The sequence below is a fragment of the Echinops telfairi genome, unplaced genomic scaffold (assembly GCF_000313985.2).
Source record: "Echinops telfairi isolate 266 unplaced genomic scaffold, ASM31398v2 ScPeMD7_2565;HRSCAF=3150, whole genome shotgun sequence".
Classification (NCBI taxonomy): domain Eukaryota; kingdom Metazoa; phylum Chordata; class Mammalia; order Afrosoricida; family Tenrecidae; genus Echinops; species Echinops telfairi.
Window position 1 is genome coordinate 7,142,801 of NW_022106463.1, and position 15,169 is coordinate 7,157,969.

Below are 15,169 nucleotides of genomic sequence, written 5' to 3' on the forward strand. Positions count from 1 at the left end.
TTCCTTCCTTCCTTCCTTCCTTCCTTCCTTCCTTCCTTCCTCCTTTCTCTCTCGCTGTCTTTGTTAGAAGCGTGAACACAGATGAACAAAAATAGATTTGGTCAAAATCAATGGAAAGGTCTGTATTACATTTTCAGAATCTGCCAACTGCCCTGCAGCTGCATCAGGGGGCCTGTGACCATTGAAAAGGACAAACCACGGCTCTTGGTGAGGCTCGTCTTGGGCTGCCTGAAAACATGTGTGCTGTGGTGGAGGTTGTTAGGGAGGGCCCATCGGGCCCATCCTGCCTCATAGACACGTAGCAGGACAGAGTAGGGCAGCTGCTGGGCTCCCAGGGCTGTAGAAGCTGATGGACCCAGATGGCTATAGCTTGCTCTCCTGGGACAATGGATGGGTTTGAACCAGACCTTTTGGTGTGCAGCCAAGCACTTGACCACCACACCACCAGGGCACCTCCTTCTGTAGGCAGCTGGCCGAGGTTTGACTGGCAGGTGCCGAGTTTCTGCTGCCACTGTGTAATTCTCTGCCCAGTCTACCTAAGGAGCTGGTTTCCGACTCACCGTTGCCACATTGGCCTGTACCAGCATTAAGTTGGAACTCAGAGGGACGGCCCCTGCAGGCTTGGCCCCACATTCTCGCTGGGCAGCTAACGGCAAGGTCAGAGGTGCACACCCCGCCCGTTACTTTGGGCAGGTGCAGGTGGGGGTGATGTTGCCAGTCCTGTAAAGACTGACGGACAGCCTTGGAAACCTTAGGAAGCCATTCTACTCTGTCCTGCAGGGTCGCAACGGCTCTCTGGCAGGGGGTGGTGGTGGAAATAAACCACCTGTGCAAGGTATACGCTTACCTTTTCATCTGGAAGCACAAAGATTGGCAAGAGAGATTTGTCGTAATGGAGTCTGTGTGCCCGTCAGCCAGTCTTGGTGAATGCGACCTTCCTTGGGGGTTCTGTGGTGATGAGAGCTGACTGACTTGGGGGTGGGGTGGGGGTTAATGGCAGCTGAGGGTTTTCAGGCTAAACCACCCTGTCAATTCCAACGCCGAGCGACCCCGCAGGACAGGGCGGAACTGTCCCTGCAGGTTTCTGAGACTGTCACTCTTTATGGGAGTAGAAAGGCCTGTCTTTCTCCTAAGGAGCTGCTGGTGATTTTGAACCTCTGACCTTCTGGTTAGCAGTCCAACTTGTAACCACTATGCCACCTGGGCTCCTCACTCAGTGAAATAATGATCATAATACACCCACTTCCATCCTGCCCATTCTGACGCTGAGCAGCCCATGGGACAGGGTGGAAATGCCCCGTGAGTTTCTCAGTCTGTCACTGTTTATGGGAGTAGAAAGTCCCATCTTTCTCCGGTGGATTGGCTGGAGGCCCAGTCCTCCTGTCGGACCTCAGCCCGACGCATCACCACTGCACCATGAACTGGAAGGGGTCAAGTACCCCCTCGGACAGGCTTGTGATCTGCAGACACATCAGCCAAGAACCTTCCCATCTGGGTATCGGCAGAGACCTTTCCTTATGCAGCCCCTAGATGCTTTGGGGCTCCCATAGGGACCTGAAGGATGCCCCCGCCTGATGACTTGCTCACACATGGAACCTCACAGACCCTGGGAGTAACCTGCCCGGATGTGTGCGAGGCAGGGCTGGAGGTGCCCGGCCAGGGCCCATTCCAGCTCCCCAAACGAGGCGTCTGGTGCCCAGAGCTGGGTTCCAGTTGTTGGTGTAAATGAAAGAACTTTATGGAGACGCACTTCACCTTCTGCGTGATTCACTTATTGAAAACGCACAATTCGGCGGTGGAGATTTTTATATAGCATCACAAATGAGTGCAACCATCAGCCCCATCTTAGGACATGTGAGTACCTCAAAAAGAAACCCCACCTCCACTAAACCAAACCGAACTAAACCCAACACGCTCCCGCCGAGCTGGGTCCGGCGCAGTGACCCGACAGCACAGCTGAGTGGCTCCACAGGGTTTCTGAGACCGAAAGTCATGGCAGGAGCGGCCATCGCTTCTCTCTTCCAAGGACTGGTCTGAACCACCCCATCTTCTGGTTAGCTGCCCGATGCTTAACCCATGGGCCACCAGAGCCCCCCGACCCAGACCCACATTAGCTGTCACCTCGTCTCTCCCAGCCACAGCAAGCACCAGCCCACTTTTTGTCTTTATCAAAACCCAGCCCACTTCCCTGGTGCTGGTTCCAGCTCAGCGGGACCCTCGGTAGTATTTCTGAGGCCGGAAGTCTCCATGGGAGCGGACACCTCCTCTCTCTCCTGCAGACTGGCTTAGCACTGCCAGGCTTTCTGGGCTTTGCCGCTGTACTGTCTCCAAGACTGGCCTGTTCTGGGCATGTCCTGAAAATGGAACCAGCGTTTCTTGTGACTGCGTTCTTTCACTTGGCGGGTTTTCACAGTTTATCTACTTGGTAGCGTCCCAGGCCTGCATCCCGCTTTAGGGATGAGTGGTACTCGTGTTCCACTCTATGGATGGGCACGTTTTTGTTCATCCATTCATCAGTTGGTGGGTATCTGGAGCCCATTGTGAGCATGGCTGTCAGTCAACCTTCATGCACACATTGTTATACGGACAGACGCTGACATCTCCCTCTGATAGATCCTTGGGGCAGATGCGGTACCTGGGCCATCCTCAGAAGTTCTGTCTTGTTACTGATTGTAGGGACAACACATTCATCTTTTACCATGAAGTAATGGTTTTATGAGGTTAAGGATATCCCTGTGCATTCTCAGTTTGTTGACTGTTTGTATCCTAAAAGACAGTGGTTTCGCCAAGTATCTTTCCCTAAGTTTATTGAGATGATGATAGTACTGTGTGCTACTGTAATTGATCTGCAGATGTTTAAACCAACCTTGCATTCTTAGATAAATTCTCTGGGTCGTGGTGTCTGATTAGTTTTATGTCGTGCTGGATGCACTAGGCTAGCAGTTCACGGATGAACTCTGCATTCGTATTCATATAAAATATTGGTCTGTAGTTTTCTTTTCTTGAGACGTCTTGGTCTGATTTTAGTATCAGTAATTCTGGCCCCATAGGTTGAATTTCTTTATTTCAGAAGAATTTATTAAAAATAGATATTAGTTCTTCAAATGTTAGATAGAATTCTTCAGTGAAACCGTCTAGGCCTGGACTTCATAGGCAGTCTTTGGATTATTAATTTTATGCCTTTCTTTGTCCTCTACTCAGATTGCCTATTTCTCATTGAATTGTTTCAGTAATGTCCTTTTAGGAGTTTGTTTATCCATTTTATTGTGGACATATCTGCTCTGTCGGCACATGGTTGTTAATAGTTTTCTCTGATAATCCTCTTTATTTCTTTAAATCAATAGTACGCTCCACTTTGATTCTCTTTCCCTTTGCTAATGTACCTAAAGTTGATCGATTTTGTCGATATGTTCAAAGAATTATGTAGGTTCGGGTTTTATGGATGTTTTCCTATTTGTTTCTCATTCACTATCTCATTAACGTCTGCTCTTATCATAATAATTTCCTTTCTTCTGCTTGGGTGATCTTTTCCCATTGTCTTGAGGTAGGTTCGATTTTTAGTTTTAAATCTTTTCTGTTGTTTGTTAAGTGTAGGAACCTATGACTCTAAATGTCCCTTTAAGCACTATTTTAACTGTGTCACAAAAGTCTTGTTATGTTGTCCGTTCCTTTTCTTTTTCCCGTGTCTTCCTTCCCATTCACCTCGCAAATATCTTCTGACTTCCCCTTCAATTTCTCCTTTGACTCTTATTTAGGAATGTGTTTGATTTCCACATATTTGTGAGTTTCCCAAACTTCTTCCTGTTACTGATTTCTAATTTTGTTCCTCTGTGGTGAGAGAGTGTACATTGCATCATTTCTGTGTTTTAACTTTATTTAGGTTTGTTTTATGCCCTCCCATAGGATCTCTCTTAGAGAATGGTCCATGTGCACTTGAGAACAATGTGCATCTTGATGCTATTAGGTCTGGCTAGTTTGTAGTGCTGTCCAAGTTCTCTAATTTCTTGTCAATCTTCTACCCGGTTGTGCTATCAATTCTTGAAAGTGAGGCATCGAAGTCTCCAATGTATGTTGTTGACCTGCTAATTCTCCCTCTATTTATGTTAGCTTTTGCTTCACGTATTTTGAAGATGCTCTGTTGTGAGGTGCAGATATGTTCATAACTGCTATATCTTCCCAATGGAGTGATCCTTTCATCACTATAAAATCTCCCCCTTTATCTGCAGTCACATTTTTTTGTTTGTTTTGCAGTCTACTTAGGCTGATGTTTTTATAATCACTCCTGCGTCCTTGTGGCTGTTCCAAAACCCTGCTTTGAATGCTCAAGGCCTTGGATAAGCCGCGTACGTCAGTGGAGACTGGAGTCTTTCTTATTTCCCTCATAGGTCCAGCCTAGTGTTTCACTGATCAATAAGCTCTTCTTGAGCAACAGGCGTGGTTCCATACGTGTGTCACGAAGACTCAGTTCTTGGTGGGATTGGTGAATTCCTTTCTTATTGCTCTCCATCTCATTCTCAAGAACTTAAAATCCTCCCTGCCTGCAACATAACCAGTAGGTATCCTCATGACCAGGACTTAGCATTACAGAAAATGAGATAAAAAAGAAAGGGATTCAGGAGGAAGTTTGTGAAAAAGGTAAGGGCAGACATGTGCTAGGAGACAAGGCCATCGCTCTGAATCCCTCCTCAGGGGGATTCACAAAAACCTGCCTAAACGCCTCAGGCCATTCAGCTGCTCTGGGTCCAGGTGAGGCACTCTCCTTCGGTGCCCGAGGGAAATGGAGTGGAAGGGTTTTTGGACACGATGTGTCATGCGGTCTGTCCAATGTCTGTGCTCCTTAACGTGACCACAGACTCAGATCTCCAAAGGGAAAGAAAGGCACATGTAGAAAATAGATATCGTTTCCATCTGAGCAAAGGTCCCCGTTTCCCGGGGTCAGGGAGAGCCTGCTTGTCCTGAAGGCTAACCGCCAGCCCAGACACTCCCACTGGGTGACAAACCGACACATTCGGTGCCAGTTTCCTGCCCCTGCTTCGAGTGGGAGGGGCTTGGAAAGGTCAGGGTGGTGTGACCTGTACCTCGCCGGGTGTTGGCCCGAGCCCCTGGTGACAGTGAGTCTGAGCCACCGGCACACCGGGAGTCTTTGGAGCAGCTTCTTCCGGGCTCTTTCAACACCGGGCCAATTTGGTCTCAGGAAGCCGCTCTGCAGTGCCGGCTGGGTTTGGAAGTCATTTTTTAATGTTGTGACAAAGACAAATGTGCCCTGAGGGAACAGTAAGTGGTTTTACAGGGGATCATAATGGAACATTGACCTGCTCTGGATCAGCAGTCTTTCAAAACAAAACACAAAAATGTTTGTATTATTATATGGCAGGCGAGTTCATTCTTAGCCCTTGCTCGAATCAGATCACAGAGGAAGTGTACTATTAATAAGCCCAGAGAGCATTGTTTGTGGTGTGTGTGTGTGTGTGTGTGTCTACAGTCATAAACGAACTTGCAAATCCAAGTGGATTTATGATGTCGCTGTGCAGCATTGCACAAGTGATGTGTTTTCATGTGTGCTGAGATGACTCATAGCCACGGACGGCCTACCATCTTTGAGCAGGCTGCAGTAGGTTCCGGGCTAAAAATGTGTATTGGCTTTTGGAGGGTAACCCAGTAGCTATCGTACATACAGTTGAAGCATTTTGGAAATCCCATAAAGGGACAGAGAGGAAGAAGAAATTCAAAGGCCAGCTAAACCAATCTCTTCCATATCGTTTGGGGGTTGGCATTTATTCGCCTAGAAATAACTACTCTGATGTCCACCGTTTCCTGGTAGAGCTTTCTATGCCAGTCCTTTGTTGAGCATGGTTGCTTAAGGAGACAGTAAATTAAATATGAAGGATTTACCGTTCAGCTAAATGAATTCAACTGTTTCCTGGTGTTTGTGTTTACCTTGGGACTCACAAAGGAGACTAAAATATAGACCCACAGGAGGAAGGAAAGGAATGATCAAATCCCACTAGTCTTTGCCTGAATGTCTAGCTCAGCAACTCTATTTACAGGAGGAATTTAGTGCTGAGATGTGAATCCTTCGGCTCTGTGTAATTAACTTGGCTTCTCCACACCCACTGAGCTTTCCTAGTAAACACATAACTTCAGCAAACGCGGCCGTGAACGTCGCATCCTATTCTCCAGGACACAAGGAAAGTACATGGAACACGAGACTTAGCATTCTCCTCAAATGACAGTGGAGTCTTACCATTTTAGTTTTCATTTCTATACTAAACATGATGTCATGGAACAAGACACGGTCATGCTAGAAGGATCTGACAAAAGCAGGGAGGGTAAGTCCCCATCCAAAGGTCCTCATTGCTCACCTTATTGTTGTTTTTCTTGGGCACCACCAGCTGATTTTTCACTTACAGAGTCCCTCGGTCACAGAGTCCACATGCCGCCACACGGGGTCACAGGTGGTCATTTTTATAGGAGCAGAGTACCAGGTCTGCCTCCGCCAGAGCCACTGGGTGGGCTTGGACTGCCGACCTCTCAGTTAGAAGCGAGGCACCTGACCACTGTGCCACCATCACCCCTGTCGGCCTGTGACAAAGGACAAAGGGAAAGAAGAAATTCAAAGGCATGTTGAATTAGCTGCTTCCATTTCATTTGGATTCGGCTTTATATTATACACTAGGTTATAGGCTTATTTTTTTCTATGCCACTATATGAATAGACATTCATATCGTTAAGATCACAAGTCTGATTTTTAATTTCCATTTACCCTCCCTCTCCATAAATTCATGCCTCTAATAATACCACCCATCACTTCCAAGTTGACACAGACTCATAGTGACCCTAGGGATGGAGTAGAATTGCCCATGGGGTATCTGGGGCCGTCCATCTTTACAGAAGCTGGCCACGTCTTCCTGCCATGAGGCCTGTGGCTGGATTCATTGGTGAGCTTCTGGTTGGCAGCCCAATGCTTAACCCACTGTGACACCAGGCTCCTTGGGTCACACAGGTAGAGTACTAGATAGTACTGCCAGCCTTCATTGTGAGTGCTGCCCATGTCTTAATTGATGCTGTTCTCGTCATTACCATTTAAACAAAAAAAATTCTGCAATCTTAAATGCATATAAGAACTCGTAAGCTTCATATTTTGAATTCGTGAAACAGGCCTGAATGTCAGATTGGACGTCCAAAATCAGGTCCAAAGCTGGAGGGCTCGTGTGAGCTCAGGCCTTGGAGTGAGGAAGCGTGGACAGACAGACTCCCCATCCTCTGGCGGGCCTGTTCTTTCCGGGCTTGGGATTCAGGGCCATTTTGAATGGTTGAACCCAGCAGGCAAGTCTTGATACACTAGCTAGGTTCCTGTTTCCTGGAGAGTCTGGGGGTGCACTTGGATTTCAGCTTCCCAGAAGGTGAGGCCTTTACAGGAAATAGAAACTGTGGTTTTCATTTGCTGGCATGAGGGCGTGGGGGTGGCGGGGGGAGGTGGGGGTAAGCTCAGCACAAATGACTCCATTTGGGGCCTAGTTTAGTCAAATTAAGGCACCCAGGTGGCATCACAGGTTACAAGTTGGGCTGCTAACTACAAGGCCAACAGTTTGAACTCCACAGCTGCTCCTTAGGAGAAGGGTGAGTCTGTCTGCTCCCATACAGCTTGACAGCCTTGGAAACCCACAGGGGCAGTTCTATCTTGTCCATAGGGTGCTGTGGGTCAGAACTGAGCACCAAGCACTTGGCTGTTAACTGAAGGGTTTGCCCCCACCAGGCCACCTACAGGAGAAAGGTGAGGCCACCCGCTTCCTAAATTGCAGCCTCGGAGACCCTTTGTGGCAGGTCTATCCTAGGGGTCACTATGTCCCAGGGTCAACTCTATGAGAAGCCACTTTTTGTGATAAGCACTGGACCGCCCACCACAGACATCCCATCTTCACAGCTAAGGCCACGCTTTTTAAGCCTGTCCCAGACCTCACGGGAGAAAGAGGAGGCTGTCTGCTCCTGGAAAGATGTAGAGCCTCATCCGACCCAGGGTCGCTGTGAGTCACAATCCATTCGATTGGTCGTAGATTTGGTTGGGAGTTTGGCCACTAAATCTCATAGATGAGGCACAGAGTGACTTGATTTGTCATCCAGGAGGGGGCAGGTCCCGAGACCTGGTGGCACGGCGGTTCCCTTGCTGGGCTGCTAACTATAAAGTCAGCAGTTCAAAACCGTAGCCTCTCTGCAGGAGCAAAATTAGGCTTTCTACGCCCATCGTGACCATCTGGGAAACCCACAAAGGCAGCAGCTCTGCGCTGTCCTCTCTATACACTCTCTGAGTGAGCATGGACTCAGGGCAGTGAGTTTGGTTTGGGTGGTTGTTTTGGGGGTGGGGCCAGGAGTCTCATCCACCCCCGCCCCAACTCCTCAGGACTCCAAGTCTCATAAGGTCTGGCCATGGTCCCCTTGGTGATCACCCCCTTTTCTTTCTTCTCCTCCTCCTTCTTTTTGGGTGTGTGTGTGTTTGATTACTCATTTCACTAAACATAATATCCTCCAGGTTCATCCACGTGATGTTTCAGGAATCCATATTCCTGTGTATAACGTGCACCTCATTGTACGTAGCCATTCATCTACTAATGGGGCCTTAGAGCAAATTCACCTCTTTTTGCTATTGTGAGCAGGTTCACCCCGTTTTCAGTCTCTGAAAAGACACCCTGCAGGGTGACACGGCTCGGAACTGTCCCCACCCAACTTGGAACATCAGTCTTTGGCTTCTGACTACCAGTTGCCACTCTCAGCCCTTCCTGTGGGGGGCGCCACCTCTAGAGAACAGACCAGAGTGGTGGTCCAGAGAGTCTGGCCCCCAGGTCCACTCTGTTCCCATCTCTGGGATCTTAAAACAAGACAGTGCAGCCATCTCTTGCACTCACCTGCAAGGTGGCAGGGTTGCATGGCTATTTATTTGGTCATTCGTCTTAGCTAAAAATACCCCTGACAGAGGTGACCCCACCCCCCCACCCCCGAAATGCACCTGGAATGTAGCCTGTCAATCATCCCGCAGATTTCTGTGTGGTCCTGGAAGAATGCAGGGCACTTGGGGATGGAGAGGTATTGGGTGGGGCTGGGCGGGAAGGAAGGGCCTGGCTAGGCTTTCCAGAGGAAGAGGAGGAACCACCCAGGTGCCCAGGGGGATAAGCAGTAGACAGAGAGGGGCCTCTCTGTCTCCATGGCTTTTATGTGCAGCCCACGCCCTTAGGTGCCAAACCATCCCACCTTCAGCATCCAGGGCTGGCCTTCTTAGGCCTTTCCCAGACCTCTCTGCATAAACTGACCACAGTTTTCATAAGCATATGAAAGACAGACAGCCTCCCACCCTGCTTCTCGAACCCGGCCCCCTGACCCCCTCTCTCTTCCAGACGGCCAGAAAGCTTTTAGGTCCTGCTAGTCTCATTCACATGGTAATCCCCTCTCCAACCTGCAGCACCTGCCTCAAAGGTAGCCCTGACCCAGGTCTGCTCCAGAGCAGCTGTGGCTCCTGCCCCCTCTGACTGCTCACAAAGACGCCCAGGGGGGCGCTTCCTGGGGCACTTAGCATAGCCATGACAAGGGCTATATGCAGAACACTCTCCTTTCTCTCTCCCACCCCCTTACGCCTCCCCCACAGGGTCGCAATGGCTCACTGGACCACCAGGGCAGGCTGGTCCCCTAAAGGGAAAGCCACAGAAGGGACTGGACTGTGGAGAAGGCGTTTCTTTTCTTTCTTTCTCTTTTTGGGGGGTGGGGTAGGGGGGTTAATATTGGAGAGAAGGAATGTGAATGTGTGGCTGATGTGAAGGGGAGGAGGGGCTCATCTTACCTTGGTGGTTGGGTGCTGTCTCCAGGTGGTTCCAATTCCTAGCAAAACCACCCCCATCGGGAGTCAGTCCTAAGCTGTCAATTTTGTAGACGCACATGGTCCATGCTCTTGCTCACAAGTGGGCTGGTGGTTCCGACAATGGACCTTTCTGTGCGTGGGGCAGCACTTCATGCACATGAGCCGCTTTTTCCCTTCTTCAGACCCCAATAGGCCCTTCGTAGAGATGCACAGCGACATGCCTGAAGTCCTTCATTTGACGGAAGGACAGGAGATCATCATCCCCTGCCGAGTCTCCTCGCCCAACCTCACGGTGACCTTAACCAAGGTAAGACAGGCCTGTCTCCAGTCTCCGAATGCGTGCCCTACATCCCGAGGGGCCCTGAGCCATTTTCCCTCTCCGCCACAGCTAGCTTACAGACATGGACATTGAGTGTGGCCTTGTCTGAAGCATCCATTGACCATGAAGGATGCAAGCTATCACATATGCCCATGCATCAGGTTAAGTAGCAGAAACCAGTGATGTCTTGGCATCGATCTGGGTGTAGAATGAAAGAGCCAAACCAGGATACCCTTCCTGATCACCGCAGATCCCAACCGGCTCCCACCGGTGAAAGAAGCAGTTCTATGGGTAACTGAAAGTAAGAGTGGAGCACACACCCACCACCCTCGGATCAGTTCACAGCCACAGCCACCCTGTAGGACAGGGGAGAGAGTAGAGTTTCAGGGACTATCCATCTTTTAGGGGAGCGAACTGCCTTCTCTTTCTCCTGCTGAGAAGCTGGTGGGTTTGAGCTGCTGCTCTGGAGGTTGGCAGCCCAGAGCTTAACTCACAGTGCCACCCTGCGCTCCTGGTAGCCTGGCATAGTGTGGTTCAATCAAACCCAAAACTCACTACCACCAACGCACAGCGACCCTACAGGACATGGTAGAGCGACCCCTGTCAGTTTCTGAGACTGGGACTCTTTAGCGGAGTCGAAAGCTCTGCCTTTCGACCACGGAGCCACTGGTGGTTTCTAACTGCTGACCTTGTGGTAACCACAATGCTCCCAGGGTTCCCGGTACCTCTCCAAGGTGGCTTCCTTTTTAAAATCTAAGTGCTCTGAGTTTTGAGAAGCATGAAACTCCCCCTTGCACTCACACACTTTAAATCTCCCATCAGAGGCAGGTTTGGGCTCTCATTCCATCTTGTGACCCATCACCCCAAGAAGAAACTCTTGATGACCGGAGCTCACAGTGGGAGACTTCAATCTATGGAAGTAAGCCCTTAGCGCTCCAGGGTGTTGAGGGACTTCCTGGCTCCTCCTGGGAATTCCAGCCCATATCTTGACTTCCTATCTGGTCTCATGCCAACCTTCCCATTAGATTAGGGAGGAGGAAGATTTTGCCACCCTGTTGAGTGAACTCGCAAGTTATCTGGTCTCCCTTTCCACCTCAGTTTCCTTGTCTGAGGAACAAAGATGACCACCGGAGCACCTCACGGCACGGTCTGCTTAGGGGTTTCCTCTGTGGAGAGCCTGCCACTTCTTCCAGATGTCTGTTCCTCCGGTCGTCCCTGGTACCTGCCGTACCCTTCCCCGGTACAATCATTCAAATGCATTGACTCTTCTTCGGGCTTCGGTATTCAGAGCTCAACTTTCACATGCTGCGGAGGGGATTGAAAATACCCAGGCCCGCGTTAGTCCGCAGAGCGACCCCTTGGCTCTCCAACACGTTAGAGGAGAGGTCTGGCAGCAGATTTGCTGAAGGAACTATGTCGCTTCCCTGACTGGCCCAAGTCAAGTGACGTCCTTGACAACTTCAGTCCTGCTCTGTTGGTCGTGATGCTGTCTGTTGATCCCGTTCTGAGGAGATGGGGCTTCAGCAAGGGCTTCCAGTCCCCCTCGCTGTCAGCAAGGGAGGCGGGGTCGCCTGCACATCACAGGTTGTTAATAACCTTCCTCCAGTCCCGGTGGCACGCTTTTCTGTCAATCGTCTAGCTTCTCGGATTGTTTGCTCAGCACACAGGTTGAAGGAGTCTGGTGAAAGGAGACAGCTGAGGCACCTCTTCCCTGACTTGAAGCCACACAGCCTCCTTGCGCTCCTCAAAGGCCCCCTCTTGGCCCGTGTGCAGGCTCCACACAAGCATGATGGAGGGTTATGCCGTGCCCATTCTTCACAATGATGTCCGCGGTTGGTTAGGCTCCTACCGCCAGGTGGCCTTGCCTAGTCTCTAGAGAGGAGTATAAAATCCTAACAGGGGGATTAATTTGAATCTGCATATTGGAAATATTCTAAGTTACTACGTGATGGCATGGTATTTGCCATTGCCTCGTGTGCGCGTGGAAGTTAGACGTTACATAAGGAAGACCGTAGAAGAACCGGGGCATTTGAATTGTGGGACTGGAGAAGTATATTGAAAGGACCTGGGACGGCTGAAAGGACAAACCAATCTGTCTTCAAAGAAGTGTTTCTGAGAGTGTTGCTCAGAGGGAGGGATGGCAAGACTTCATCTGACATGCTGTCAGGAGAGGCCAGTCCGGGGGAAAGGACACCGTGCTTGGGACAGTGGAAGGGCAGGGAACAAGAGGAGGCCTGAGACAAACAGAATCGGCACAGAGGCTGTAACAATGGGAGTTGCGGCCAGCTGGAGACGTGGCCTTCAGTCCCACAGCTTTCTCCCTGGGGTCTCTCCATGACATGGCTAGTGACCGTCTTGCTGAGCTGGCTCTTGTCAGCTTGCCAGATGTTGCCAGCTCCTCGCAGGAAGACCAAACAGCCTCGAGTCAGGGAAGCAGGCCCAAGGAACGTTGAATAGTGTTTGTAAGTTGAGCCAAGGAAATCCGGGAGCAGGTTCCTTTTCTCTTTAAAGCCTTGAAGACTTGAAGCCTTGGTTTACAGTTGTTCGCTCTTGGTTTTTTTCTTAGTCTTTTCATACTTACTCCATCACGTCCAAAGAGAACCCCCCCTTTCCCATCGAGTGGAAAAGATTCCTGAGTTGATTCTTGACTTTACCACAGCTAGAAACAAATCCTTCGATCGAGTTCAGCTCATTGTACACAGGATGGAATTACCACGCAACGCTCTGGTAATACTCCCAGTATAGGAGCCCTGGTGGTGCCCAGGCTAAAGTGCTTGGGGGCTAACAGAGAGGTCGGCAGTGAGACACCACCAGCCACTCTGGGGCGGGGAAGATGAGGCTCTCTCCTCTCCTAAAGAGTCGCAGCTTTGGAGACCCACAGGGACCAGTTCTACCCTGCCCCATAGCATCGCCATGCGGCGGAATCATCAACCACCTGAGATCGAAAGGGCAGCATTTACCCCAGGACAGAGCTCAAAGGGTTAGGGAAGACTGGGGCTTGGAAACAGGGCATGGAGGGAGGATGGGGGTGGGGCGCTGTTGAGTGATGCTCACTGGTGGGAACAGCAGCCTTGAGACCAAGAGGTGTGTGAGCTGGTTGGGTGTAAACGATGGTGGGGTCGGTAGGGCTTCACTTGATGCACAGTAAAAACAACAACAAAGTGTTGTGTTTTGCAAAAAAAAAAATCTGTCGTCTTTTCGTTCTTTGAGGAAAATTACTTTCCCCCCAAACTCTTGGTGACACTGTCTGGCCACCATGCTCACCTGACCTCACTGAAGCCAGGCCTCTTTCATTGTTCCCTTTCAGGTCCCACCGGACCCCCTGGTCCCCGATATGAAACGAATCCTTTGGGACAGTCAGAAGGGCTTTGTCATCTCAAATGCGTCCTACAGAGAGATTGGACTTCTGACCTGTGAGACCACAGTCCACGGACGCTCGTACAACTCAAACTATCTCACACTTCGGCAAAGTAAGTGGCATCCTCCAGGTCGGCACCTACAGATGCGCTGGGTGGGACCCCCAACGAAGCTCAGACCCCACTGTGTCGCTTGTCCTTGCAGCGAACACCATCATCGACGTCCAAATGAGCACGCCAAGGCCAGTCAGACTCCTCCGAGGTCAGACCCTGACCCTCAACTGCACTGCCACCACAGCCCTCAACACCCGAGTGCAGATGACCTGGACGTACCCCGACGAGGTCAGTGCCCACCCCCAACCCAACCCCCAGTTATCTCTTCTGTGAAACAGTGGTCCTTTGGGAGTCCGGGAAAGCCCACTGGGTTTTGGTGGGAGGGCAGGGGAGAGAAAGAAGTGATTCTGTGTGGGAGTAGGGGGGGTAGGGTGGGGGGTGTCACTATTGAAGCAGCGTTCCAGAACATTCCTTGGAGGATTTCATTTGTTCTGATCCTTGGTGGAGCTTGCGCTGCCTCCTGAGCCAGAAGACTCAGCCTCCTGGTGAGGGACAGGTCACTGAGGAAGCTGGGGGTCCAGTGTTCTCCCAGCCCCACCTTCCAGGGCTGTGATAGGCGTAGGGAGGGTCTTCTGAAGTGTGCGATGGTTTTGTTGTTTTTGACCCCTAAAGAAGGGGAGGTGATGCCATCCTCGGAAATTGTTCTCTGGGAAGTAGAGATGAGAGAGAAAGTGATCGGCCGAAGTGCCAGGCCAGGGCGGTGTTGTTAACGGTGACAATGACGTTTGGGGGGGTGGTGGGGGTGGTGGCAAAGTCGTCTCGGCGAAGTTCTTTGTCAGCACATCCACGGAAGAGGCGGGCAGACGGCGAGTGTTTGGAGAAGATAGTGCCCACCAGCCAGTCCGAGTGAGGCCCATCTATCAAGTGTCAAAGGAGCGGCGATGTCCTTCAGAAAAATGTGAAGAAGGAAGGCCAGGGCCGGGCCTCCTTCTTCCACTGGAACAGCCTTATAAACAACAGCGTTTGGGGTGTTTAAAAAGCCCTCTAGACGGGGGTCTGTGATCAGCTGGAGATAGAATTTGGACAGTCGATCTAACTCCTCCTTCTTGTCTGATTTATGATCATCCTGAAGATAAGCATTTGATAAAGCACTCAGATTTTCCAATCACAGAACCGCCTTATGATTAAATTAAGTTGGAAAGATTAATCCATCAGCCCCTTGCCCAGGCTGTGGTGTGTGTGTGTTTGTTTTGTGTTGGGTTTTATTAGCATTTCCCCCCACCTCTGGAAATCAAATAACTCAACAAGAGAAAGGTGCACCAAGGGCACTCTGGGACACCTGAAGGGCTTATCCGTCATCATCTAGCCTCTTACCGTGGTTCTCAACCTTCCTAATGCCGCAACCCTTTAAAACAGCTCCTCATGTGGTGGTGACCCGCCCCCCCCCTAATAACCTTCCTCCAGTCCCGGTGGCACGCTTTTCTGTCAATCGTCTAGCTTCTCGGATTGTTTGCTCAGCACACAGGTTGAAGGAGTCTGGTGAAAGGAGACAGCTGAGGCACCTCTTCCCTGACTTGAAGCCACACAGCCTCCTTG

At 50.4% G+C, this 15,169-nt stretch overlaps 1 protein-coding gene across 1 annotated transcript in view; it reads left to right on the forward strand.

The window, feature by feature from the left end:
• The window catches only part of FLT1 (fms related receptor tyrosine kinase 1), a 181,090-nt gene that overhangs the window by 31,326 nt on the left and 134,595 nt on the right, over positions 1-15,169 (forward strand). Inside the window, exons 6-8 of the mRNA XM_045293991.1 lie at positions 10,027-10,151; positions 13,471-13,633; positions 13,725-13,861. Of these exons, the coding sequence (XP_045149926.1) occupies positions 10,027-10,151; positions 13,471-13,633; positions 13,725-13,861 (425 nt within the window). The remainder of the gene's footprint in view (positions 1-10,026; positions 10,152-13,470; positions 13,634-13,724; positions 13,862-15,169) is intronic.